Source organism: Alligator sinensis, unplaced genomic scaffold, assembly GCF_000455745.1.
Source record: "Alligator sinensis unplaced genomic scaffold, ASM45574v1 scaffold1227_1, whole genome shotgun sequence".
NCBI classification, from domain to species: domain Eukaryota; kingdom Metazoa; phylum Chordata; order Crocodylia; family Alligatoridae; genus Alligator; species Alligator sinensis.
Window position 1 is genome coordinate 726,194 of NW_005842618.1, and position 26,054 is coordinate 752,247.

Sequence of the window (26,054 nt, forward strand, 5' to 3'; positions counted from 1 at the left end):
CGCGCTCCTTTCCCAGCCGGACCCCGCTTGTCGCCGGCGCCGTGACGTCACAAGGGTGGGCGGGGGAGCAGCGACCAATGGGGTGGGGCGGAAGTGGGCCCGTCCCCTCCCCCGGGGGGGACAGAGAAGGCGGCGGACGCGTACGCAGTGGAGGAGTCGCCATGTCGATCTTCACCCCCACCAACCAGATCCGCCTCACCAATGTGGCCGTGGTGCGCGCCCGCCGCGCCGGGAAGCGCTTCGAGATCGCCTGCTATGGGCCGGTGTGGGCGGGGGGGTATCGGGCCCGGGCAGGATGCTAGCACCCGCTGGCTTGTCTCCTACTCCTCTCTGCTCCTCCAAGGATGCACGTGGCATGGTATTTTGGGTAGTTAACGCTAGAGACTTCAGACAGTCTCCAGGCATCTTCTAATCCTCTGTACAATCCTTTTACCAGTGAAAAAGATATCGAGGAAGTTCTGCAGACCCACACAGTGTTTGTCAATGTCTCTAAAGGCCAAGTTGCAAAGAAGGAAGATCTCGTCAAGGCTTTCGGGACTGATGACCAGACAGAAATCTGTAAAACGGTGGGTTCTGCATCCATGCAGGAATACGGATTGCTGATTGTTATGGGCAATGCGCAATCTCGATCCAAGCTGCCTGCTATTAAAAGTCAGCTACGCTGAATCTCGCTCTGTTGCTGCTCAAGTTCTAAAGTATTTTTTAGTGTATTATTCTTCCTTTCGGAGATTGGTCACAGAATCCCCCTTTTGGGTAGGAAAGTGTTTGTATTCTGTCGTCTTTAAGAATACCAACTTGAGCCATCGTGTTAGATCAGCGTGCTGAGAGCCGGCGTGTATGGACGCCTACCTACTTGCTTTTGGCAGCATTGGTGTTAACTCGAGAGATGTTTTTCAATTGCTAACAAACCAGCGGCCCAGGATGGAAAGCACTGTTGTTCCATTTATTGTGTCGTTTTTTTCAGCTATGTTTATAAATCTGTGTTGTGTACTGACATTTTTGTTTGAGAAGCCTGGTCACAAAGGTTTTGGGTGGGGTTTTGTTTGGGTTTTTTTAATTACGTGTGTATTTTTATAATAGAGCAGGGATTAACTAGTCACTTTATGCTTTGTAATCAAATAAAAGAGTAATAGTGCTTATTTTGAAACAGTTGCAGAGTTTAGATACTTTTTTCCTCTGAAATTTTTAGCTTGATGCATCGAATTTAACACTTGAAAATGCTGGTTTCTTTTTTCCTCTCTCAAAGAATTGTTGTTATACTTTTGCATAATTGTTTGTAGTTAGAAATTAATACTCCAATTTTAAAAACAAAAGTTGAAATACATAATAATCATTGAGAACAAGGCAATGCCATTCTTGCTATAAAGTTTTCTTATGGCATAAGAAACTTTCTTAACGGAAGCTTTTATTTTTGATCCATTACTTCCAGATCTTATCAAAAGGGGAGTTGCAGGTGTCTGACAAAGAGCGACATACACAGCTGGAGCAGATGTTTAGAGACATTGCAACGATTGTAGCCGAAAAATGTGTGAACCCTGAAACCAAGAGGCCGTACACTGTAATCCTGATAGAAAGAGCCATGAAGGATATTCACTATTCGGTCAAACCGAGCAAGAGCACTAAACAGCAGGTCAGTAGTGCACCCTAAACACACAGGTTGCACTTAAAGGAGTTTATTTTGATGTGTAGTTTCTGATGCTAAAGGGATGACAGACAGGTAGCACTAGAGCAGATTGCTCAAAGCAGACCCAGGATGCAAAACCTCAGAGCATGATTTAGTAACTCTTCCTTGGGGGGCCGGCATAAGAAACCAACAAAAACAATATTGCTGCTGTTTTATAGTCTCCTAAAACATATTGTTTGGGCTCCAAATCTTACCTTCTATTAACATGAACAGTGTATTTAGCCTTACCTTTTGAATGTTGTGGTTTTATAGTTCTACTGTAGACCTATAGCCAGATTTCCAGTTTTTCTAAAGACTTGCAACAAAAACCCAGCAGTGCTTGGTGGAAAAGATATGTCTTGTCACAGGAATCAGCTGCAAGCAGCACATCAGTCTCAATGCTAGAATTTCAGGAGAAGGTACTGAAAAACACTTCTGCTGCCCATACAAGACACTAGAAGGCACTACTACATCTTGGTGTGGGCAGGTGATATTCTGAATAAATGAGTATAAGTAAGATTTCACTCATATTTATTGTCTTTGTAGGCACTGGAAGTGATCAGACAGTTAAAGGAGAACATGAAGATTGAGCGAGCTCACATGAGACTGCGGTTAGTTCTCCCACAAAAAGAAGGGAAGAAGCTGAAAGAGAAGCTTAAACCATTGATCAAAGTCGTAGAAAGTGAAGACTTCCATGACCAGTTTGAAATTGTAAGAGAAATCTGTTCTTGGTTCTGGGCAGTTTTGCTATTCTTACATGTAGCAGTAGAGGAAATGAACAAGGGGGAAGCTGGGTTAACCATAGTTATACTACGTTTCTCAGCCTGCATTAGTTAGAGATGCAGAGTGGACAGTGAGTTACCTATAACTTCCTGACACTGTCAAATGAAAGAAAATGGCATTATACTTTAATGGACTGTCTTAGCATCATTTTACATTGTATTTTATTGCAGTTCAGTGCAGACAGCACAGTAATTTTTTTATATAGGATTACAGGAAAAATAAATGAGATCTAGAATTGGGGAGCATTTGGGCCTTTTTGCAGTCTAATTGTTTTGAATCAGTAATTTTACCATCGTGTAGAGCTTCCAAACTACCTTGGGGCAGTCGAGGTACATTGTTAAACAGGCTTTTAGTGGTGGCCAGGGAAGCCTCTTTTACGAAAAACTAACAGATCAGACATCTCTGCACAGAAAACTATCATACATAAACAGGAAATGGCATAGACTAAATTTTCTTGTGTGACTGATGATAATGTGAACTGTTTTAGGTATGCCTTATTGACCCAGGCTGCTTCAGAGAGATTGATGAACTGATCCGGTGCGAGACTAAGGGGAAAGGCACGCTGGAAGTAGTCAGCCTGAAAGATGTGGAAGAAGGCGATGAAAAGTTTGAGTAAACGCTCTTCGGGAACAGCGTTTCTGTGACGGACGCTGTATTAAAAGGCAGGTCCATCCTGCTATGCCCTCACGCTTTTCCAGCCTCTTGCTGCCAAATTTTTGACACTAGTTCTACTTGGGATTTTTTCCATGTGGTGTTTTCTTGCACTTACTTGCATAACAAGTGACTTTGAATGGGAAGTATTTGAATGCTCTAGCCAAGATAAAGTTAAAGACCTAACACTGAAAGTTTGCTGTTAGCTTCTTTCTGCCAGGGGTGTCTACTGCAGCTGAACACTGTTTGATTTAGGTAGTATGCCAAGCTGTTTTTCCTTTACCTAACTTCAGTGCTGCATGGGAGGCTTTGCAAAAAACCTGTAGACAAGCAAGTGATGTGTCATCCCTAAAACAGCGCACACAATGAAAGCTAGGTGCCCTAGCCTGCTATAGAGAAACATAGTGATGACTTGCGGACTGTTTTTGCAGCCTTCATTCAGTGGGGACAAACGGGACACGCTGTATTTTTCAAAGGAAATAAGATTGCAGAGTAATTTATTCTTACAGCTATATTTGGATAAATTAATAACAAACTATGCTTTATACATAAAATAAAGCAAGTATTTTTGTCATAGTGTAGGAGTCATCAGTGATGATGACACATCTTTCCACTAGGATAGCCTTTGCCCCTGAGCTATGGCATGATGCTTCTCTCTTGCTGTTCTTGCTGACGTGCACATTCACTACTGAAGTTAACCAGGTCTGTAATGGATAACAGCCTCTGGCTATGATAGACATGCTTCTCTTGTACCTTCATTTCCCACTAGTAAGAATTGTACACGCTCCTTTTCTTATCCAATCTAAGAGAATAGGAAGGCATTTCTGTTGATCTGTCTTTATTCTAAATGTCTCTAGTCAGTGTCTATGTAAACTTTCTGACAAGGGGCTTGAGTGTAAAATGAAAATCTATATGTAGTACTACTGGTAAGATACTTTACAGAGCACCTGTTTGAGCTAGATACCCTATGTGTGTATGTAACACAACTAAACACTAGGCTTCTCAGAGAGCAAGAGATTCATCCTTCCTGAAAGAGACTAGGGTAGCAGCGGTAGGTTAAACTATTAAACATGGAGAATTGGCAAACTCCACAGCCACAGCTAACAAAGACAAAGCAGTCGGAGTTTAAACTAAATTCTGCGATAGGAGTATTGAGCAGTAAAATGTGTATGCTAATTAATAGAATCCACAGTGCCTGGTGCAAGGGGTAAGTTCATCATTTGCATTACATGACAAGCACAGCCACGTCCCTTATTCTCAGTTGATGCATAAGTTTTCTACAAGGAGGTAAGACTACTAACGTATACAAGCAAAGACAATTGGAATCAACTGAGGTAAGCAAGAGCTGGAAAGTCCTCTGTAAATGAGAGTAGGAGGGAGTGCCCTTAGCAGAAAGGCCCACTAGTTCCCCCAGCCTCAGCTTGGTTTAAGGCCAGCTTTGAAAGAGTCTTTAGACGTACCAGAGTTTCACAGATGGACCCTATAGCCCAGTGACCCTAAGCCCCTTTTAAATTGTGGGAGCAAATTCAAAATGCCTGCTCATCTGCAGCACGTCACTGCTACCTATGTAAGTTAACCACCATAAATACCCCATTCTCTTCTCTGGGGACACGGGCCCAAATTCAGGGGCATACAAACATAATGAGGCTCATAAGCTGCTCTGTAGACAAGTCCTTACTGAACCATGCCCATCTTTGAGATGACCATTCCTCTTTCATATACACTCTAAGTGGTGAGAGTAAACACTGATATTTAATGTGTCACTGGCACTTGGTGTTAACATCTGGCTGACATTAAATTGGGCACTTTATGAGACTCTCATCCAATACTTTGGGTTGTGTGGAAACATAACATTGCATTGCTTACAACCACAAGGTCTGTTTTCCTTTACAGTTTGGTGTCTGGAACAGCTTGGTGGCTACCCACAGGAAAAACCCAGGATTTGAGCCTGGTCTGATGTATAGCTTATTGAGAGCCTTGCAAATCTATCTCTGTATTAAGGCTCTTTCTGTACTTGGAGGGGGTGAGTTGAAGGTTGTTTCTAGTAGTAGAAGTTATTTTTGATTTAAAAAAATCATATACACTTGGTTTATTTACGTGTCAGCAAGGATGTTTGCTTGGTATCAAAATAAACCCCAGTAAAAGCTTATGATGATCAAGTGTGCTAATTTTCCAGTCTTACCCTCTTCAGTGGCAGCCTGTATTTCCCTGCACAGTGTGTGAATAATGTGGGTACAGCTGAAAACGCAAGATATGTATATAGGTTGTAATTCCATTCAAAGGGGAAATGGTAGTTAATGCTGGGCTGTGAGGATGAAAGCTGAGGGTAATTTAAGTTTAAAAGAAGATATCTACCATACGTGCCCTTAATCACATAAGGGAAATAATTTATTTGGCGTTTCATCTTTTGCCTTAATTCTAAAGCAGAGTAATAGAGACTAACCGGCTAAGAAGCTAGTGACAACAAAAGTGAATGGAAACCTTTTTAAACATTTCTGATTTTTTTATTTTGGTTTTTAGGACTCTAGTTATGAACATTAACATCTATTTTTACTTTATGGTCTTGCGCACACAGACACTTTCAGTTACAAGTATATCATCATCTTTTCCAGACTTTGGCAGTTGGAAGAGTTCTCAGTTAAATATACTTTTGATGCACAGAATCTGAAAGTACTGATTGGTTCCACTGAAAAGAAAGGAGGTGCTTTGTGGCATATGCCATATTTTATGGTCCATCAGACATGAGTCCATCTTTAGCAGACACTAAGGGGTGCCCTTTGTCTCTAGCATTTTCTGAGTAGCTTCCACAGAAGTATTCAGTTACGCAGCAGACAAGTGTGAGCAACTAAAGTGCTCTCTTAACACAAAAATAACAGAAACCTCATGCTTCCACACTAAGGATTTATCCTGCATCCGGGATTGATCAACATAAGAGAGCTGTGAACAAATGGGGAGGAAAAGGTCCATCTATTTAAGGTAGGAAGACAAGCTTTCCCCAACAGAATCTTAAGTATGTGAACAGTTATGTTTGTGAAGGTTAGACTGGTATAGCGTAAGTATTTGAACAGTATCAGTGTCATGCCCAATTGATAAGATTTAAAACTAAAGTCCTGGATGCTACATAAACACTGCGATCCTACCGCATTTTTGTAAAGGCAGGGTTTTTTCCCTTGATTCTCCGGTCCAAATCTCTCTTCCCATCAGCATGCTACATGCTGTCTTCCACACTTCACTTACGGGTCTGGCATTTCATCAGTATTGTGTCCATCAGCTTTCAAAACACTTTAGGATAAAAGACCTCAAGCATAAAGTGTTTCCTTGCAAAGTGCATGAAAAGTAAACAAGATGCAGTTTGGCTCCTCTGTTTTGCTTGTTTGCAAAAATGCTTATTATGTCCCATTGACATTTTTAATATAAGCAGCATATGCTGCTTGTTTAGAAGGTGAACAGCACCATGCTGTCACTACAGAACATATTTTATGCTGATGTATTTCAGCAGCTAGAACTACATCATGTTCTTGCATAAATCTTTTTTTTTTTTCTTGTCAGGCAAATGGATCATCACAAAGTTTTGCCTATTCACCTCTTTGGGAAAGCATTACCAAACTGTCAAGATGTTTCAAATGTAGATCACATCTGAATCGTGTTGCTGAACCTACACACAAATCAGAGACAAAAAAAATTATTTCCACCCTAACATCCTATTAAAAAATGTGAGTGGGAGCCAAAATTTTAAAATTTCTAACATTATCTACCAGTGAGCCTGGAAAGTCTAAACATGAAGGATGTTATGAGCAGGGATCCTGTTTTTTTCTGATTAAAAATCCAAAATTCTCTAATTAAAACCCCCAAAGCTGTGTTTTTCCACAATTAAAATAAAACATCACTCATATCTCTATATCTATATCTATCTCTATATATATCTCTATATCTCTATATATAGATATCTATATCTATATATCTCTATATATAGATATCTATCTATATCTCTATATCTATATCTCTATATCTCTATATCTCTCTCTCTATATATCTCTCTATATATATCTCTATATCTCTCTCTCTATATATATCTCTATATATCTCTATATATCTCTCTATATATATCTCTCTATATATATCTCTCTATATATATATATATCAGTTGAACACAATGTTTTATTTATATATTTACAATTTTGAAGCAATTTGGAAGCCAACCAGTGCCTCAATCATTGCAATAAAATAAATTTTTAATACCTATATATTTTGGCATTTGATTTTATCGTGGAAAAATCGAAGCTCCCCCTTCCCCTTCGCTCACCCGGATGTGGATTCAACTGCAGTGTTGTCCCCCACCAAGCACTCCCGCTGCTTTATGGCACTGAGCAGCCCTGATATGCCAGTGCCCCTCAGTCCCAAGCCTCAGCTCCCTGCCAGCCCTGCCAGTGTGACTCCCTGCCCTGCTAGCATGACCTGCAGGTGGCTGGCACCAGGCTTGTGGTGGCAAGTAGCCTCGCCACCTGCTCTGCCCTCCTGTGCTGAGTCCCACCTGCTGAGCCAAGAAGGCAGATCCGGCCTGGTGTTGATCCAGACAGGTTGCAGCTCCTTGCCACACTGTGTAGGCACAGAAATCGAGGAGGGGGGGCACCACATGCCCCCCCACAATGCTTCACCTCTGGCACCCAACCTCTCCCTGGGAGTGCATGCAGCCCTAGGCAGCTGCCCCTCCACCCCCAACTAGCCACCTGTGGCCCCATCCTGCTCCCCAGCTGGACCCAATGGCTGCGCATTCCCCCCCAGGTCCTGGATACCACGCGCTGCCCCAGCTGAGCAGCACCCCCCAGCCACCAACCCTGTCCCACTCCGTCCCTCACTGTGCAGGATTGGTGCAAGCTGCTGCCTCAGTCTCCCCACAAGTCATCCCCACCCATCCGTCACCTATACCACCCCCCATAGACTTACCTGCAGGCACCTACAGAAGCTGCTCTCCACCACACTGCCTGGGGTTGTATTGCCAGCCATGTGCATGTATGTGCGCGCACACATGCACATGGCACCCCCTGCCTCTGATCATCCTCCCCCTGCTCCCCTTGGCACCAAGCAGCCCCTTGCAGGCTGGAACTCTGCCAGTCTGCAAGGGGAAATCCACAGTTTTCTGCATTTCTCCTTTAAGGGGAAAATCCATTCATTGTGGAAAAACATGGAAAACCTGGATCCCTGCTCATGAGCACAGTGCAAATATATTGGTCATAAAATAGAAACTCTTACCCTGGCTTCATCTACATACAAGTGTCCTGTACCCCTCCCATTGGTTCTCTAGTAGAACTGCACAAATAGCAGTACAAAGAGCAAGGTTTCTGCTGTGTCAGGGCCGCTTGCCTTTAAATCTTTCTCATACACAGAAGATGGTTCCTATATAGCTCCTAGTCTAATTAGTCAACCCCAGAAGCTGACTGCATCTCCCTTGGTACCTAATGACACCTGCACTTCATTTACTGAGACCTAGCTTCATACTTCAGCTTGGCTCACAAGTAGAATGGAGTCAACTGGTCTCATTTTAGCCCATGTGTCATCAACTTACATAGGCCTGAAAGACCACTGTGGACAGGAAATCCCACAACTAGTATAAGTACCAGTACATACATATCTTGGGACTGAGGTAGATGGAGCTGGCTGGGAGGAGGTTGCCCAAACTAGTGCCATTAATCTTTAAGTACTACATTTATTCAATTTTTGAAAAAGATCAAATCAATTTCCTTACCTTTACAATCTGTTTTCTAGTTCCTGTGCCCACATTGCTGGCAACCAAGGTATCTGTTTGAAAAGGTGACTTTCCCACAGGCTCCATATATTGATTTTTGTTGGTACATGGCCAGCTGCTTGTAGTATTTAGCGGGTAAGCAGGGAAAGGCCTCTGAAAATTTATATCCAACGAATCCACAGCTTCAAAGGTTTTCATCCACGACGGGACCTTTAAAGAGCAGAACACGTGAAACATTCGTGCTCTCACTACGCTAATTCATGTTAAGCCAATAAGAGTATTAAAATGCACTGATCTGGAATTATGGGTCCCTCATCCATTCCCCAACATCACCTCCTTTTGTCTTTAAAATGTTTTACTCCTCAGTCACTTCTGCCTGGTTTGGGGCTACTGAAAGGACTGAGTCCATGTTACTGTTGCACTGGTTGAGTAAGGGTCTAGGAACTGTGTATATGGAAACCCAAGAACCTTATGACTTCACCAAAAAATACCAAACTACTCTGAACAATAAGTATCACCCGGAAGAGTATGGACTGCTTAAATGTCATGAAATGGACAGAATTCATTTAGTTTCAACAGCCTTCATATCATATGGGGAGTTTGGGATTATTGGTTCTGTGAAAGGATTCCACTCACAAAAAGCTTCTCACAGATTTAAAAAGGCTTTTTTCAACCTCTCAAGTCACGCTTCTCACATTTTCTGCCAGTGGAATCAGAGAACATGTAGGGAACCAAAGTAAATGCTGTACATTTAACATACATTCACATATACAATTATTTTAGGGATTTCAGTGCTGCCAACAAGATATTTATGAGCAACTTCCAGGATATGGGTGAGCTTAGCTGTCACTTTACTACACAACCTATACTTAAGGTTACACACATGTCCTAAGGAACGATCCAAGGATCCAAGAACTTCATTCCAATGAGAGTAGAGCCCAGTTTGTTTTTCCTCCAGCTTCAGAGCATGGATTTCTGACTTCAGTTCCTTCAATCGATCTTCAAATCTTTTGCTCTTGTCTAAGTAATCTAACCTGCAGTCCACATGAGGAGAAGCCAAAGAGGAGTCGAATTAATCAGTGAATTGCTCAAAAAAAGGACTATAGTTATTTTTAAAGCTGTTTCATTCTCCTACTTTATATAACCCAAAAGTTCTTGCACTCAGCTTTTGGGACAAATCCATTCTGGGCTTAAGTCTGTTGATATTACACTAGGCATGAATTTGACACATATAGTGATTTGTCATTTATCTCAGTCCATGTGTACTTCTAACACTTGATCCCATAGGCTTGACAAAATGTTCCCCTTTTGTTTCATAGAGGGGAAAGGCTTTCCGTGATACTGGTTTTAGTTTTGGCTGCTATTATGGTCATAGTGCTCACAGGAAGTTTGCAGATTTTGGTTCCCTTGCTGAGGGGACAAGTGGGAACAATGAGAAATGAATCTGCCAGCTCCACTGAATGTTTCTCACTAGACACAGGCCAGGCAGGACTTATAAATGTTTCTGATTCTTTCACTGTCAGCAAATGATCTATCAGGTGTATACAATACGATATAGTACACACAGGGAAGTAAGCATCACTTTACGTAGGGAAAACTTTTAACATTCAAGACAACCTCTTGATTCTCTCTAAAATCTATGTTTGGCAGCAGTATATATAGGATCATTCTGAATAATCTTTTGGCCAGATTTTAAAAGTCAGTATTTACAGAAATACGAACAATCACATCACAACAGTACAAATCAATGATCTGTTTAGTCCACTATTCTGTGTCCAAAACAAACAGCACTGCAAGCAGTGCTGCAAAGGAAGGAAAACCCCCTTGATGCACCAGGGGTTTAGGTTGTGGCCGTGTTGGTCTAAGGATATAGGCAGACAAGGTTCCTTGGGTGAATTTGATCTCTTTTATTAGACCAACCCAAATGGTTGGAGAATAGTTATTAAGCAAGCTTTCGGGTTCAAAAACCCTTCGTCAGGCTAAGGAAGCTGCAGCAGTTGGTGTGTGCTCTTCCTGGATGGAATGAAAAGTAAAGAAGCCAGGGGCTGGGCTGGGCTGGGCTGGGCTGGGGAGTCAGTTGCCAGGCAGATTGTAACGTATCAAAAATCCAATGTCTATGTTTAGTCCCTGATCTCTAGTATCCAGGAGGTTGATGAAATGGAGCTCATAGGCTCGTCTCTGGGACGTGTTGTGTAAGTTTCCCTTGAGGACTCTCTCTCCAATCTCTCAGTCCTGATCCTCAAGGGAAACTTACACAACACGTCCCAGAGACGAGCCTATGAGCTCCATTTCATCAACCCACTGGATACTAGAGATCAGGGACTAAACATAGACATTGGATTTTTGATACGTTACAATCTGCCTGGCAACTGACTCCCCAGCCCAGCCGCTGGCTTCTTTACTTTTCATTCCATCCAGGAAGAGCACACACCAACTGCTGCAGCTTCCTTAGCCTGATGAAGGGTTTTTGAACCCGAAAGCTTCCTTAATAACTATTCTCCAACCATTTGGGTTGGTCTAATAAAAGAGATCAAATTCACCCAAGGAACCTTGTCTGCCTTGATGCACCAGGTCACTTGTGCAATACTGTAACCCAACACTAGAGGGACATTTACATCCTCTTATGCACTCTTACCCAAGCAGAGTACACTGCTACCAGAAAAAAAACATGTCTTTAAAACAGAAACTGTATTCATCAAGGCTTGATTCTTAGAAAACATCTTTTCTCTTTGTATAAACCTAGTTTTATGCAGATGTAAGATGCATCAGTGATATGAACAGGAGGGCATGATCCTGCACCAACAGGAAGATTCACCATGAAGCTCAGTAGATTTATTCCACCTCTAGTTTCTAAAATGAAGACTTCCTACTTTGTTAACATCTAGGAGCATTGTAGTACCTCTCTCTTTCTATCTCAAAGGACAGTCTCTTCAGGTCTATGTCTTTTAAATCCAGCTTTACAGATCCCTTGTCAAAGTTGACATCTCTGGTGTCAGCAGGCAAGTGATGAGGATATCGGGCTACATGCTGAAAGATTAAATGATATCAGAGTATGTTTATATCATTAGCAGTACAATTTGAACAGTTTTCCTCATTGGCAACTAGCATCCCCAGCTTCTACAATATTTTTTTCTCAAAGTTGACTTCTTTAGTGCCAAGAGGTAAGCAACGAGGATAGTTGGTTACATGCTAAAAGATTAAATCTATCTTCTCCGAGATAAAGTGCTCCACCCCACACCCCACCCCACCCCCACCCCCCCGAGTGAAAATGAGGTGACGTACAGGATAATTCAGCCGGGTTACATCCAGGAGTTTCTGCTTTGCCTTCCGTTCTGCTTCCCTGGCTTCGTGCAGATCCTGCTTGAGATGTTCAGCTTCTTTGGCTCTGTCAGACAAACACTGTGATGTATGCAGTAGATTTCAAACACAGAGCAGGACACTGATTTCAGAGTTCTCTGCCTAACTAGCTTTTTGAGATCAAGAGCTAGGAACTTCTACAAGAGCCTTTCCCCAACAAAATGGTGAGTGTGGTAACATGGGACACCAGAAACCAGACAAAGCAGAAGGAGATGGCACTTGAGGACAATGGTGCATTAACTGGCTGATTTTTACGTCCCTTCCATATCTGATTTCTATGGACCCAGTTGTTCACCTACTGACTTGGAATTCCAAGACTCCTGACTACTAATTAACAAAGATTTTATCTAGGAAGTTAGGTTGCGAAGTACATGCTCTCTATTTTGGGAAGATGTTTGATGCCCTCCTGGCACACATGAAGAGCCTCAGGGATGAGGTGAGGAGCACTGAGAGGCATGCCATCAACATCAGGACAGCATTAAGCCTTCAAAATCTGCCCTATAATGCCAAAGGAATATGTATTATTTACAACAGGGTTTATGTTAAGTGTATCACATTAGTTCAGGAAAGCTGTAATAAAACTTGACCAGCTATGATAATCAGTTTAAACAGTCTCCTCGCTACTAGTAAATACAGTGAGCCACAGGTAATCCGCAGTCTTTGGCTAATTCTAAGTGAAAGGTGTTGCCTATCATGTAAAAGGATAATTGACCTCAATATCCCATAACACCGTTCCCATCTTGATGCCTTTACCTGTTGCATTCATTATAACAAAGTTATGTTCACCTGGGTTAACTACATAAACCAGTTAAGTACATGACACCTTTCAGCCCCTCTGTCTGCCTTGTAATATAACTGTACTAAATTCAGCTTCATAGCAGGCACCAGAAACCATGAAGGGAACCATCAAGACATTGCTATTACACACCTTGAAATTCACAGGGGCTACTGAGTTTGTGGACAGCTAGTACCCCAGAACTGATAGCGATGGAGATGGGTTATTCAGCACTTAATGTGCACTGCTTACACCAAGTTTGTGTAAGCATGAAATCTTTTTGCAGTCTGGAGGCTATGGAAAGAGATACCAGTCTCTTTCCAGCCTAAGATCTCTGCCTGATTGTTTGTTGTTTAGTCTTTCTGGCACAAATCTCAAATATGCTGAGATGAGGTGGAACTGAATAAGGCATGTTAAGGTTCAATAGCCAGGAAATGTCACTTAGGAAATGCCTTCTTCCATGGCTGGGCTCTGAGAAGACAGTCCACACATTTCATGAGTAGCCCAACCTCACACAATGTCACACCCACAAGGAAATCTAACCTTCGGTCCGACTCTTTCACCAGCTTCACTGCAATGAGCTCCGCCTCCCGCATCTTCTGCTCCATCAGCCGCTTCTCCTCCTTGGTTTTCAGTGCTGTGATCTCCAGCCTCTGCCGCTCTTGTTCAGCTTCTGCAGCACTCTGGGCCAGCAGTTTGGCCTCCTCTTCTGCAATCTGTGCTTTCTCAGCCAGCAGCTCTGCTGCTTCCTGGGAGCGGAGCTAAGACAATTTTTATTAGCTACCAGATGCAGCACACAGAAAAGAACAACAGCTACAGTCAGCTTCCAGTCAGGCGGCCTTTCCCAATGCATTAAGGGATAAAACATTAACCCTTTACACAGCAAGGACTAGTACATTTCTTAAGATCTCTACACTGAGGACCAGGAATAAATAGCATGTCTGCAGAGTTTCTTCTCTCTGCTCCCAGATTCTAGTCTTCCCTTCTGCCTGTCTTTCTGTTATACAAGATCTCTCCACTGGAGCAGGCTCTCACCTTTACTCAGTCCTGGACCAAGACTGCACCTAAATGTGCAGAGCATCAAGAGCCATCTCGCAGCTGCCAGGTTCAGCAGCTACTGTGCCAGGGTGTATTTGAGACAGTGCTCAATGCTAACTCGTCCCTACCATCTGCTCCCAATGCAACCTGCTGCCTTCTTCCTCTCTGGCTCCTAGCCTGAGAGAGGTGTTGGAACTAGCAGCAGGTAGAAGTGAATGATTTCTAGGAAAAAAAAAGGTTGGGCCAGGCCTCGCTCCTCCTAACCATCCCGATATTCTCTGCTCCCCGTTAGCCCAAGGCATTCCATCCTTTCTTGAAGAATAACCCCAGACTCCTGGCTGGGGCCATAGGAAAAAGGGCTTTTTTCCAATTGTCCCCAAGGTCTAATGACATTTACAGTCTACTGTAACACTCACTAGTGCTTCATTGGCTTGCCTGGCTTCATCTTCCAGCTGGAAGAGACGTCTTTCCAACTCTTCTTTGGCTCGCTCTGCTTCTTCTCTCAGCTGCTTCTCCCTGGCTAGCCTCTGGTTCTCCATCTGGGGAGGTAATAAGCAATGTGAAAAGTCTGCAGATTTGCAGCATAGTCCGTGCTAGAATTGGGATCACAGAGCAAACTAGGCAAGGGCTTCTGAAGACCTGAAACGATCCTGCTGCACCACCGCCAGCCAGCATCAGTTAGGCATTCCACGCAGTGCCCAGTCAGCACATAAGCATCAAAATGAATTCCTGGTCATGCAAAGGAGGGAGCACTCATGTCACCCCTTCCCCTCCACTCTCAATCTTTCTTTCTGTCCCACATCTTTAGAAATCCCATGCGGCCGAAAACTCATGCACATATGTGGCAGACAGTAAACAGACAAAAAACTAGGTTCTTCTATGTTGGTGATCTGAACAAATATGGTAGATAATATAGGTATAACAATTGGACCAACTGTAATAAAATAGACCATATTTTGAGTAGTGAGAAACAGAATCCACCTTTTTTCTAGCCTTTTCCTCCCTGGCCTGTGCTTTCATTTGCTGGATCTCTATCGAGTCCACTTTCCTCCTCCTCATAAACAGATCATGGTTTCCAATGCACAGCTGCAAAATCTGCAACAAACAAAACAAAAAAATGACTGCAAACCCATCTGCACAGCAGCAAGGGCAATAAAGAGCACAGCAAGGAAATACAAAGGCACATCCTACTTGGGGCTAACAGCAATGCAATCAGGAGGTCCTTTCTCTCCAATAGAAGTAGGAGTGCAGGGTTACAGGTTTCTATCTTAGCAGGTATGACATTGCCTGGTTCACAAGCTAAGGGTGCCTTCGCTTTTCTGGCTCCACTTCTTTACTCCACTACAGTTGGAAGAGGAGAGGTAAGTGGAATTGATCTAGAGCAAGAACCTAAAAAAGCAGGGCTCCAGAAAAAAGATACAACTGGAGTGTTGTTTCTTCCTGCTGTATCCCAATCTACATCTCCATCACTTCCCTGAGAGTCTCAAGACTCTTAAACAACTCTCCACCTGCAGCTGCTATAAATGAAGACAAACCCAACCCCACATGTCAAACAGAATAATCTATAGACAAGTCATGTGTTCAAGCTCAAGTTCCGATTCCCCTCAGGAGGTTCTCCTGAAGAACAAAGTGTGGTCCTCCAGGCCCCCCTACATCAATTTTTACCAACTCACTTTCAATGCTAGTTGTTATAATGGCCACAGGTCTCTTAAGTATCAGTGACTCATAGAGAAGTAGGACTGGCAAGGACCTGCAGAGGTCATCTAATCTACACCCCACCCTCCCCCAGCACCAATACTTCTGTGGTCTTTACTGCTACATGACCATGAAAGCCATCCTGAACATAATATTTTTCATTCTGATATCACTCAACACAATTGAGACTGATACTTCATCCAGAGTGAAAGCAGGTCAGTGTGCTTACCAGTTTATTTACTTTGAGCTGCGAGGAAAAGAACTTGAAAACTTCTGCCTTTTTGTCAAGGGGTTTAATCGTCAACTGACAAGAAAGAGAGGAAAGAAAGCAGAAGAGATCAGGATCACTACAGAGCTCAACTATTGAATGCTGCTGCAGACATTAGCTCATCCCCACAACACTTTTCCCAATTGTATAGGGGGAAACCAGAGCAGAGTGAGTTATGGCTCACTCAAAGCCTCAGGGACAGAGCTAGAACAGAGACAAGAGGACCGGAGCTCACCATAAGAGTTACTGTCCCAATCTCAATCTGCTAAACCCTCAGCAAAGAGACCAGTTAGGATGGTAATTTTTGTGATGTGACCACATGATTCTACATTAATACCACCATACTCACTGTTGTTACTTTGGCTTAAATCTCCAAGAGAAGCCATTAGTTTAACAAATTCAGTATAATCAAGTCCACCCTCAAGAAGTATCCAATACCTCCTTCAATTCAAGTTATTTCCACCATGAAAAAAAAGGGGAAGACATGACAAAAAGGCTTTTGAACATAGGGAAACTCATGGAGTTTTTTCTTCCTTATTTTGAGCCCATCTTCCAGGCTGTTTTTTGATGAGCTGGGCAAAAGCTGACACCCTGCCATGCATCTAGGGCTTCACTTCCTCTGTTGTGTGCAGCTGAGCGGCATAATAAAAGCAAGTCCATTCTTTTAGATCCTGTTTGCTGTGACTCATAGGTTAGCACTCTATTCGACACATTGCAAAGGACTGCATAATCTCAGCCCAAGTCATCTGAGTCATTGAGATCATAACTTGTTATAGCTTGTTTTGCCCTGTAGGTAACAGCCACAATTACAAGAAGCAGGACTGTGAATTCAAAATAGTGGAAGCTTTAAAAACATGCATGCCTCCAATTTTAATACAAGGCCAAATTTGGACCCCAAGCGTTATAAAAAAAACCCCCACATACTGAAAAAAAAAAGAGCAGCTATGCTCTGCTTTTATGCTTAATTTTATTTAGGCTTGTATTCCCTTCCCAGCCCACCCTCCCAAGTCACAGTCTTCCTGATAGCACATCTTTTTCCATTTAAAAATGTCTCACTTCTCCCACTACCTACCCTCTATGTGCTGTACAGAGGATGATCTGTGCTCTATAAGTGAATGTTAATTCTTATGAGATGGGCTAGATTAAAAGTCCTGAAGACTCAACCTTCTACCTGCAGACAAAACAAGCAGAACCTAAGGAGATGTGTAAGCCATCCCCTTCATGACTTCCCTTGCCAGCGGGCTTCAGTGTAACCTAGAGAGAGCACCTCTATGAAAGAAAATGGTATTCAGTCTTCAGGGACACTTCAGCCCCTGGTTTTCTGCTGAGACAAGAGCTCCCACTTACGTATAACCCTTTGCTGCTGGAAAATGAACAGACACTATCATCATTGTTGCACCAGAGTCAACCGGTTTTTAGATTGTAATGATAGGTCCTGTTTTCAGTGCTGCTGAAAGTTCACAGCTCCCACTACTTTCAAGGGAGCAAGAGCATGCAGCCCAGAACCTTAGTTTTGTAACAAATCTTCCAACAGACAGACAGACGCACAGACAGACAGACAGCTTCCAGTCCACTACAAAAAGCCCATACTCACAAAACAGAGGTCCATCCTACCTCTTTCTCACTATAGGAAATGTTTCTGATAGCACTCCACTCAAAAGACTTATTTGGAGAGAACCTGTTATTTATGCTGTAGATATGAATACCTTTGGCATCAACTCCAAGGAGGAGATCTGTATGGTTCTTACTTTGCTGCAAAGGAACAAATAAATAAGGCAATAAATGCCATTTCTAGTAGCAGGTATTATCTCATCCAGCAGTGTGTTTATTCTAAGCAATGTTATTGGTATCTGTTAGGAGCCAGGGTTTCCAGCACAAAACAGGTTTGTAAATCCACTATCACCACTGGCTACTAACCTGTTCCTTTAGCTCATTCAAAAGAGGCTCATACTTCTAGAGCCTTAGGTCCCACATTGCATCCTTACCAGGTATTTATTATATAGACAATTAAACCAAGCCACAGAAGAGCCTGAAAGTGGTCACAGCACCAGTCACCAGTAGAGGTGGAAACAGAACCTAGGAATCCCAACTCCTGGCACTAGAACACGCTGGATCTAACTATGCTGCAGATTTAAAAACCACACTGCAAGAATCTATACCAATTAGAAATACCACTCAGAGACACTTACAGCAATGGGAAAGTAATTGACACCATACATCTCCAAGTCTTGTGCAATTTTCAAATAGTTCATCTCTGCTTCATCCCTGCAAAACAGATCAGAGATCACACTGGACAAGCCTGTAAACTCCAGCCCTTTTCTTCAGATCAAATTACTTACTACTGTTTTAAGGAGAACAATCTCCTTTTTAATTCAATTTGATTGCTCTTATGGTTTCTCTCTGCAGTGTTTATGAGCTATGCTGTTAAGTGCAAGATCTATTGCTCAGAGCATGGTGAGCGTAGAGCAGCAGCATCTAACCAGGATAATCAAAATAAAGCTTTATCTACTTTGTTACTTGCCAGACAAAATGACTTTTACTGATTTTTGGTATCTGGCTCTGATCTCAGCCCAGCATGTCTATTTTATTGCTTGCAGGTGTTACCTCCAACCACTGACTACAGAGCTCTATAATGCTGCCTTCCATGACTCAAGAGTATCTCCCTCAGGAAGCATAAAAATTGCTATGGTTCACTGACAAGCACGGATGTAAGAGGCACCAAACACCAGTGTGGACAGAGTCCAAAACAAAACACAGAAGCTGCCCTGTGCCTAGTAGAAAAATCTCTTCACCTAGCAATCAAGGCCCATGATTCTCTCTCCTCACAAAGCAGGTAAAACAATAATAAAAAGTGAGGAAAGAATATTAATGAACTTCCAGGGCAGTCAGAGAAGGAAAGTAAATTAAAGAATTTTGTGCCTATCAACTGAGCCAGGCAACTCTTTCTGCCCATATTATTTCCCTCAGGTTTTTGTTTTACTTCCAGAGGCTTCAATGTTAGTTGTAAGAGCCCTTGAACATCCACGTGAAACAGCACCAAAACCAACTACATGCTGCTGAACAGGTGGATTCTGTCCTGTCTCTGTTTTAATTACTAGCTAAGTACCTAGATGTCTCTAACACCCTGGTACCTTCTTTGTGATTTCCAAAAGAAGGTGCACCACAAATCAGGTTTCTTCTCTCTGAAGGTGGAGCCTCATTTGTGCCTCCTGAAAGGTGTTGGAAGGCCTTAACCCCACCAATGGCTTCAAGACAGGCTGAAGACATTTAGCCCCTCGCATGAGGGCCTTAGCATCCGACATGAGCAGGCCCGTAGGACTCCAAACTACCATGTTGTTACTTAGGAAACAGAATGGTGATAAGCAGCAGAGGTTGGAGTCACAGATCCCATGTCTCACTTACGCTAGTAAAACCCAACTGGAGCCAACAAGATTGCATGAGTGTAACTGCCTTGCCTGTGATGTCTCCAAGACTGAAGTGTGTAACTGTACCTGGCAATGCCCCTGTGTTCTGCATACCAAGCTGTAATCTTCTCTTCCCACATTTCTGCCGTCAGCTGATATTGCCTGAGAACCTACAAAGAAGGGAAGGGGTTGGATTTCTATAGAAAAGGTGAGAACAGGCACTGCCCATGGGTTTACTATCTGGCTTCCCCTGGTGTGGAAATAATATCAAGGAAGTTTACAGTTCTTGCCATATCCAAAGCAACACAAACACAAAAATGCATTCACACATACAGAACAAGTGGCGGGTGATCCAGCCAGTCCCAAGAAATGTACGCCCCTCCACATAGCTGAGTAAAATGTTCATCTCTATGCATGATAAATACTTACTCTTTTGGGTAACAGCTCATCATTGGCCAAAAAGCCAGGTTCATGGAAATTTGGATCATAGTCACCGTACTGTCCCAGAAAAAGGAAAGAAGAAACTTTACTATGTGCAGAATGCTGAAAGAATTTGGTGGCTGCACAGCTTCTGTCTACAATGATCACCTAAGACAGTAGAATTTATTAACTCGACCTGAAGGATGAAGTCCTGCCCAAGTAAATAGGTTTTACATAAAGGATGCCTAAATAGGTTATCAATGTGGAATTTACCCCCAGCCCTTTCGCAAGACATGTGGTTCCAACACTGCCAATCTACGGAACAGTAGGACCAGTTATCGTGCAAACTAAAGATCCAAGGACCTCTCACTGACCTGCTTCCCCAGGCCCAGCATGGAGCCCACTTCAGTTGCACTCAGGAGTTGGGGGACTTAGCCGGCTCAGGTACTTTTTCTGTAAGCCTGCATCCCCACATAGGACTACTGATGGGGAGGGTCAGAAGAACAGGCTGTGTCCTGGCCTTCTGCCACAGGGTGATTTTGACCCCTGAGGGCAAATAAGGCTTGACACTGTAAGTGCTGAACATGTGCTGTGAAATGACAAGTGTTCTCTATTCTCACAGATACCATTGTGAAATGAGGGCACCAGGCATCTGCAGTAGCCCTGGACACTTTCTAAAAAGAGCCAGACTGTAATGCTACATTGGAAAGAAGGTGTTATGAAAATGCTGTGTACAGAAATGCCAGAATCTAGTTATTCATGTTCTTGAGCTCTGCTTCTTAGCACTTTAAGCAGATTCAGAGACATGGATCTAGTTTTAGCCTCTGGATTGTTAAAAGCCATCATGTAAAATAGCAAACAAGTCAACTGAGCCTTAATTGCAAGTAATTCTTTCTAACAGAATATCCTTCTTTCTGCAGTACACAGATCTCCCAGCTTGGCCTACTTTTTCAGAGCAAAGCTAGTGCTGAACATGTCAGTTAACAGCAGATAATTATGTTTGTTTAAAAATGTAATAAAAATAAAAAACAACTCTGTACACAGACCTTAGCTTGAACAGCATAAGAAGCCAGTAAAACTGTAGCCTCTGGAGAGCAGTAGATTTCTTCATCCAATATTTGTTTCTTAACCTAAGGATTAAAATAATAAATAAGTAGCACCAAAGTATGAAAGATGCTCCAAATTCAGGGTTTGTATCATGCCTAAAATTGAAATCAAACATGCCTAGACCACATCCTGGCATATTTAACATGGTAGTTAATTATGAGTTAACAAAACAAAAAAAGATATTTTGGAAACAGTATGTAGGCGTTAAAGCACAACCACTGTAGGATCAAAATAAAGGCACCAGTTTTTGAGCTCAGTGCTAAAACGAAGGCATTTGTTTTGGATGGGAAACTACCATACAGTAATGCGTTTCCTTTCTGCAATATATCAATGCTGGCACTGAGTTAAGATAGTTTAGCTACTTCCACTGTGAATTTTCATGCTGTCAAACTTTTGGGTTTCCTACAAATTTCACTTTTACATTAACCGGCTTTCTAAAAATCTGCACCTTCTTATTCTTTAGCTTGATTGCTATTGAAAAGCAAGATGCACTCAAACCACTAACACATTCCAGTAGCCTTAATTTCACTTTACCCAAATGTTTCCATTTTAGAATATGGTATTATAGAAACTTGTCTAGTTTACAGTGCAGGAAAGTTCATCAAATGCTTGTAAAAGGCACTCTGGCAGGAAGATCCACAATAATTATTCAATTTTATCTGAGAATTATTGAAGTATTGCAGCATTTCCCTGCCAAAGCAAGTGTTCAGTGTACAAATTAGAAGCTTGATTCTAAATTATATGAGAACTATTTAACACCACTCTGGCAACAAAGTGGTTTCCATATCCTGCTCCCCCAAACCCCCGCTAAGGTGACAGGGAGGTGTGAAATGGGTCCTTTACACTGCAACCCAACTGTAAATGGAAATTATGTTTCAAAGCTAAGTGTTAGACTGGAGGCATCATTCCAACATCAGTAGGGAAATCCATTGAAAATATAGCAAATCAGCTTGCTTGCTGCCACAAATTATCCTAAGCTTTAAAATGATAAGAATGGGTTTCTTCCATAAATTCAATAAAAATTTAAGGGTGAAGCTCTGAACCTAGTATCATCAGGTTTATTCATCATGCCTCGTTCACATAAGTGGAATGAGTCACCAAGCTCCTGCTCCCATTTATCACCTACTCTTAGCACATGTCCTGGAGGGAAGCTATAAACAAATCTTGCTTTCAGCATTATAAAAAAGGGCAGCTAGCTCCTCAGCTACTGTGAACTGGCATAACTCCCATTGTCTTCTACAGAGCTAGACTGGATTTCACTAGCTGAGGATCTGCAGCACTGTATTTAACGGGGCAGTGACAGGTAATTTAGATCCAAAGATACAGGTTTCTTAAAAACAAATATCAACTTGAGAAAGTTTAATTTAATAAAATTGTTTTCAATCTTATCAAAAATAATCCCCTGGTTATAGAGTTCTGCGGTGCTTGCAATCCATACGTTGCATCTTCAATTCAATTAGTCTATAAGGTGCAACTCTGTTCTGCCTTCTGTCTGACTCCAAGCAAGGGCTAACTTCTCTGAACCTGGACTAAGGAAGGAAAGCCAGCAAATGAGCAGCCCGTTATAGCTGCCCAAGAAAGTCAAAGTGCAAGAAGCGAAGAGGGAGCAAAAGGAGGACTCATAAATGGTAAGCGGTTAGATAGTTCAGAATTCCTTCCATTTTAATGACTGAAGCTTTATCAGTAGCATAGGCAAATTACCAACTGTTACTCTGAGTTGCAACAGAGCCTGTCAATCCTGCAACGGCCTCATCAGCCATCTTGAGCACCACAGAAAAAGCAGTCATGGAAGACAATTGTCTTCATCTATGAGGGATTGCCAATATACATAGTTACATATTAGTGGGGTTAGGATGGTTTTAAACTTATTTTTATTTCATGGTTTAAAAGGGAATTGAAGAATGCAATTCACAGACCTTCCCCGCATCCCTTTCACATGCAAATTTACCCTAATAAACAGACAGGAGTTTTAAAAAAAAAAAAAAATGGAATTTGCAGCCTTAAATTCTTCCATAACAGAAGAAACAAATGACCTGGGGTAATACTTACTTATCTTTAAAATATGCATTGGAACAGTAGGTCTTGTGAACTGAAATGAACCGTCCAGGAAAGGCTTTTATTAGAACGTTATTTTCTGGTGAGCACAATATATGTATTTGAGTTATAGTGCAGGGAAACTCATTTCTGAGCTGCTAAAATGGAAAGAATGACAAGGTTTTTCTTCCAAATTGGAAAGCTATATCTTTCATATTCCATAACACAAATCATCTTTTACAATTGAAAAGGGCTCTGGACAAATCCTGCAGAAAATGTCTCTGAGTTTTTAACGAAATCTTATAAACATGCAATTGTTCTCTTGCAAACAGCATAAACTAGTTTTAGTTGCAAAATGTTATTCATGCATCGCAAAACACTCATGCCACGTTAATATTTAAAAGGTTTCAATAGTCTATAAAGTCATAATCAGTAGGCATCCAGATGTCTGTACATGTTTTTCCTATTAGTATCCAGGTGCGATCTTAAGTTCTTACTGTCAGGAAACTTTGCAAGTTCAAATTTGTTTTTGTCTTGTTTTTCTACTTCGGAACGAAAGGAATTCACTAATTGCATATCTGAAAGTCAAAGCCAGTCAAGACAGGTTCAGGGGGGGAAAAAAAAACCTATAACCCAAAGCAAAAATCAGGATTAAAAGAAAGGAGAGGGCAAGTTCTGAGCCTGTCATCTCTTTCCAAGATATCTTAAGAAACAGGTTGTCAATTCAAAAGACTGCACTTGAAAAGACAGTTCCCATCAATATATTAACCCTTGAAACAATGGCATTTTCCATAACTGTACAGACACACCTATAAAATAACAAGTGTGCTTACATACTTTTACATTTTAAAGTGGCATGCAGACAAATCTTATCCTATACCCCAGGATCCTTGCACAGAAATCCCTAGGTCAAAAAGCAACAGAATTGCCACAGTCCTGCTACAAAAGGAAAGAAATCTGTAAAAAAGCTGTACAGGAAGCAGTATTCCACAGGAACTCCAAATACACCAGGAAAAAATTTGGGTTGGAGTGGGTGAGCGAATGGATGAACGGATAGACAATGGGTCGCTCAATAACTGGCCAAAAACCCAAGCACCATATACACCAATTACTGTGGAGTGACAGCATGGCTTCTCTGCTCCAGGTAGGCGGAAGCAAGATAGGCTAAGGTCCCCGCAGCAAACTTGTTTATTCATCACGGTATTACGGTTGCCAACTCTGACTGAAGCTATTCCAGGGGATTTTTTCCTCTTAAAATATCCTATTAAAATCTCCCAGATTGCTTTCAGTAGTCACCGGGAGATCGATACCGATTCCAGTAGACTCATGGCCAATCCAGGAGGGTTGGCATCCCTACACAGTATGTAAGAATTTGGCCTACAGTCAGTAGTTGCCAAAGAACCCCATCCCTCTCCAGGACAATATAGTGGGAGTGACCAACCTGACAATGAAGTCAGAAAGGTATCTTGCACAAGTGATTATTTTTAACCACCTTCCACTCAAAGAACATGCAGAACTCCAGACAGCCTCAAAGCAGAACTGGGAAGTGTTATCTCCCTAATTTTTTGAGGGGAAAAATTGAGGCACTGAAAGGATAAGTGGCTTATCTAAGATTTCACAGTATATTGACAGAACTAGACATGAAACCCAGAAGTCCTGACCAAAGAATTTTGTTCTCACAGCTAGACAGCTGTGCTTCTGAAAACAAAGAACAGTTGTCATTCCTCGGTAACAGTGCCTCAACAACTCCACAACTGCTGAAAATTGTTCCATTATCCACAGAGTTTATCTCCGCTGCAGGGTGTCACGGTGAGTGGGGTTCATTACATCAGCCACAGCACTGGGATTCCATTCAATTTCTAGTGGTGCGGAAGGTAACTCCACCTGGCTAATTGGACTGGCAGGAGTCAAGAGCGGGCCAGGTGCCCGAACACTTTGGAGTACCACTGAAATAGTGTGCAATGAATAAGCATGAGGCTTAAAAATAGTTGTATGGTACAGGGTATATTGCTTGCTCGCTTACTTGAAGAGCAAAGACAATCCAATGTTAATTTGTCTGTAATACATTTCCAGAAGACTGAAGCCAAGGGTCTGGCTAGCACCGCTGATTTTTTACTTTTCTTTTTTAACCAAAAAGATTTTGTTTTTTAATTAATCCCAATAAAAATAGCAAGTTTTCCAAACAGCTTTGTTCAATTTAACAGGTTCAACTGTACAGAGGGTACATTTTTAAAGACCCTTCACAGACTGGGACCTGAGCGCCTAATCCTTAAAGGATTCATGAAGTCTTATACTGCCAACAAAACAAGTTTTGAAAACCTCCATTTGGGACAGGTTGTCGGCTTCCAGGAAGCAGAATGAAAAACAAAACCAAGACACAAAACTTTCCCAGCATGGACATATCAAGCACTAGCAGCAGGGACTGTATTCACCAGTTTGTTCCACTGATTTCTATTTTCTTCAAGCAACAACCCCAGTGCACAAAAAGACTTACAGCCCTGAAGACCAGTAGGGACTTAAGAGATGCAGAGAAATGTTAAAACTTCCTTTTTCAGCTGTTTCTTCCTTCTCTTTCCATAGGAGGGAAGCCATAGGTCTACTTGAAAATTTTACACACACTTTGCTAGGGACACAGAGGTGGTTAGCTGTAAAGTCCTAAATCAGGCAGAAAGCAGGGAGAGATGACACCTTATATTAACTGGCTCAGAAGCCTGAGTTTTCATCATTTTCTTCGTCAGATGTCCTAGCATCTAATGAAATAGGTTGTTTCTTGTGAAAACTCACACCTCTCTGAGCCAGTTAATCTCAGATGCTACCCTGCTCTACCTCCTATTTTCCTAGGAGGAAAGCAAAGCTTTTTGTTGTTTGTGTTTTTTTTAAGAGGTATCTGAAGTGAAATATAGTGACCACATGTAAGCGAGGTTACTGCCCAAAACACTGGGTATAAGTCACCCCTGGGGCTGTGAATCTGAACAGCTGAATACCCACAGTTTGCAAAGACACCAGGAGAACAGAAGCTACTAAAACTTAAATAGGCAGGTCCAGCCTAACAGAGGTTGAGCCATACCAGCCTGGGGAGTGTTCTCTATTCAAAGCAGGATATCCCACAGACACAG

General features: G+C 42.1%; 2 protein-coding genes across 6 annotated transcripts in view; one reads left to right on the plus strand and one right to left on the minus strand.

The window, feature by feature from the left end:
• The first annotated feature begins 92 nt into the window (after positions 1 to 92).
• Positions 93 to 5,244, plus strand: SBDS (SBDS, ribosome maturation factor). Its single transcript, XM_006033272.3, has 5 exons — positions 93 to 277; positions 437 to 566; positions 1,430 to 1,630; positions 2,210 to 2,374; positions 2,934 to 5,244. Exons 1-5 carry the CDS (start codon positions 162 to 164, stop codon positions 3,060 to 3,062), a joined length of 741 nt encoding a protein of 246 aa, XP_006033334.1. The 5' UTR covers positions 93 to 161; the 3' UTR covers positions 3,063 to 5,244.
• Positions 5,245 to 5,395: 151 nt separating this feature from the next.
• The window catches only part of LOC102370255 (merlin-like), a 29,826-nt gene continuing 9,167 nt past the window's right edge, over positions 5,396 to 26,054 (minus strand). For 3 of the 5 annotated variants that reach the window (XM_006033274.3, XM_006033273.3, XM_025215028.1), the window contains exons 5-18: positions 20,844 to 20,927; positions 19,807 to 19,875; positions 19,465 to 19,547; positions 18,163 to 18,238; positions 17,588 to 17,725; positions 15,935 to 16,009; positions 14,992 to 15,105; positions 14,427 to 14,549; positions 13,516 to 13,733; positions 12,123 to 12,225; positions 11,740 to 11,867; positions 9,724 to 9,874; positions 8,841 to 9,050; positions 5,396 to 6,752 (exon numbers count right to left, since the gene is read on the minus strand). In XM_006033274.3, coding sequence (XP_006033336.1) covers positions 6,717 to 6,752; positions 8,841 to 9,050; positions 9,724 to 9,874; positions 11,740 to 11,867; positions 12,123 to 12,225; positions 13,516 to 13,733; positions 14,427 to 14,549; positions 14,992 to 15,105; positions 15,935 to 16,009; positions 17,588 to 17,725; positions 18,163 to 18,238; positions 19,465 to 19,547; positions 19,807 to 19,875; positions 20,844 to 20,927 — 1,608 coding nt within the window. In that variant the 3' untranslated portion in view covers positions 5,396 to 6,716. The remainder of the gene's footprint in view (positions 6,753 to 8,840; positions 9,051 to 9,723; positions 9,875 to 11,739; positions 11,868 to 12,122; positions 12,226 to 13,515; positions 13,734 to 14,426; positions 14,550 to 14,991; positions 15,106 to 15,934; positions 16,010 to 17,587; positions 17,726 to 18,162; positions 18,239 to 19,464; positions 19,548 to 19,806; positions 19,876 to 20,843; positions 20,928 to 26,054) is intronic. The other 2 variants (XM_025215030.1, XM_025215031.1) reach the window with 2 other exon arrangements.

Coding starts and splice junctions, on each gene's coding strand:
- SBDS (XM_006033272.3), top strand. CDS start 162: ATGTCGATCTTCACCCCCACCAACCAGATCCGCCTCACCAATGTGGCC. Junction 278..436: donor GGGCCGGTGTGGGCGGGGGG/GTATCGGGCCCG, acceptor TCCTTTTACCAG/TGAAAAAGATATCGAGGAAG. Junction 567..1,429: donor AGACAGAAATCTGTAAAACG/GTGGGTTCTGCA, acceptor CATTACTTCCAG/ATCTTATCAAAAGGGGAGTT.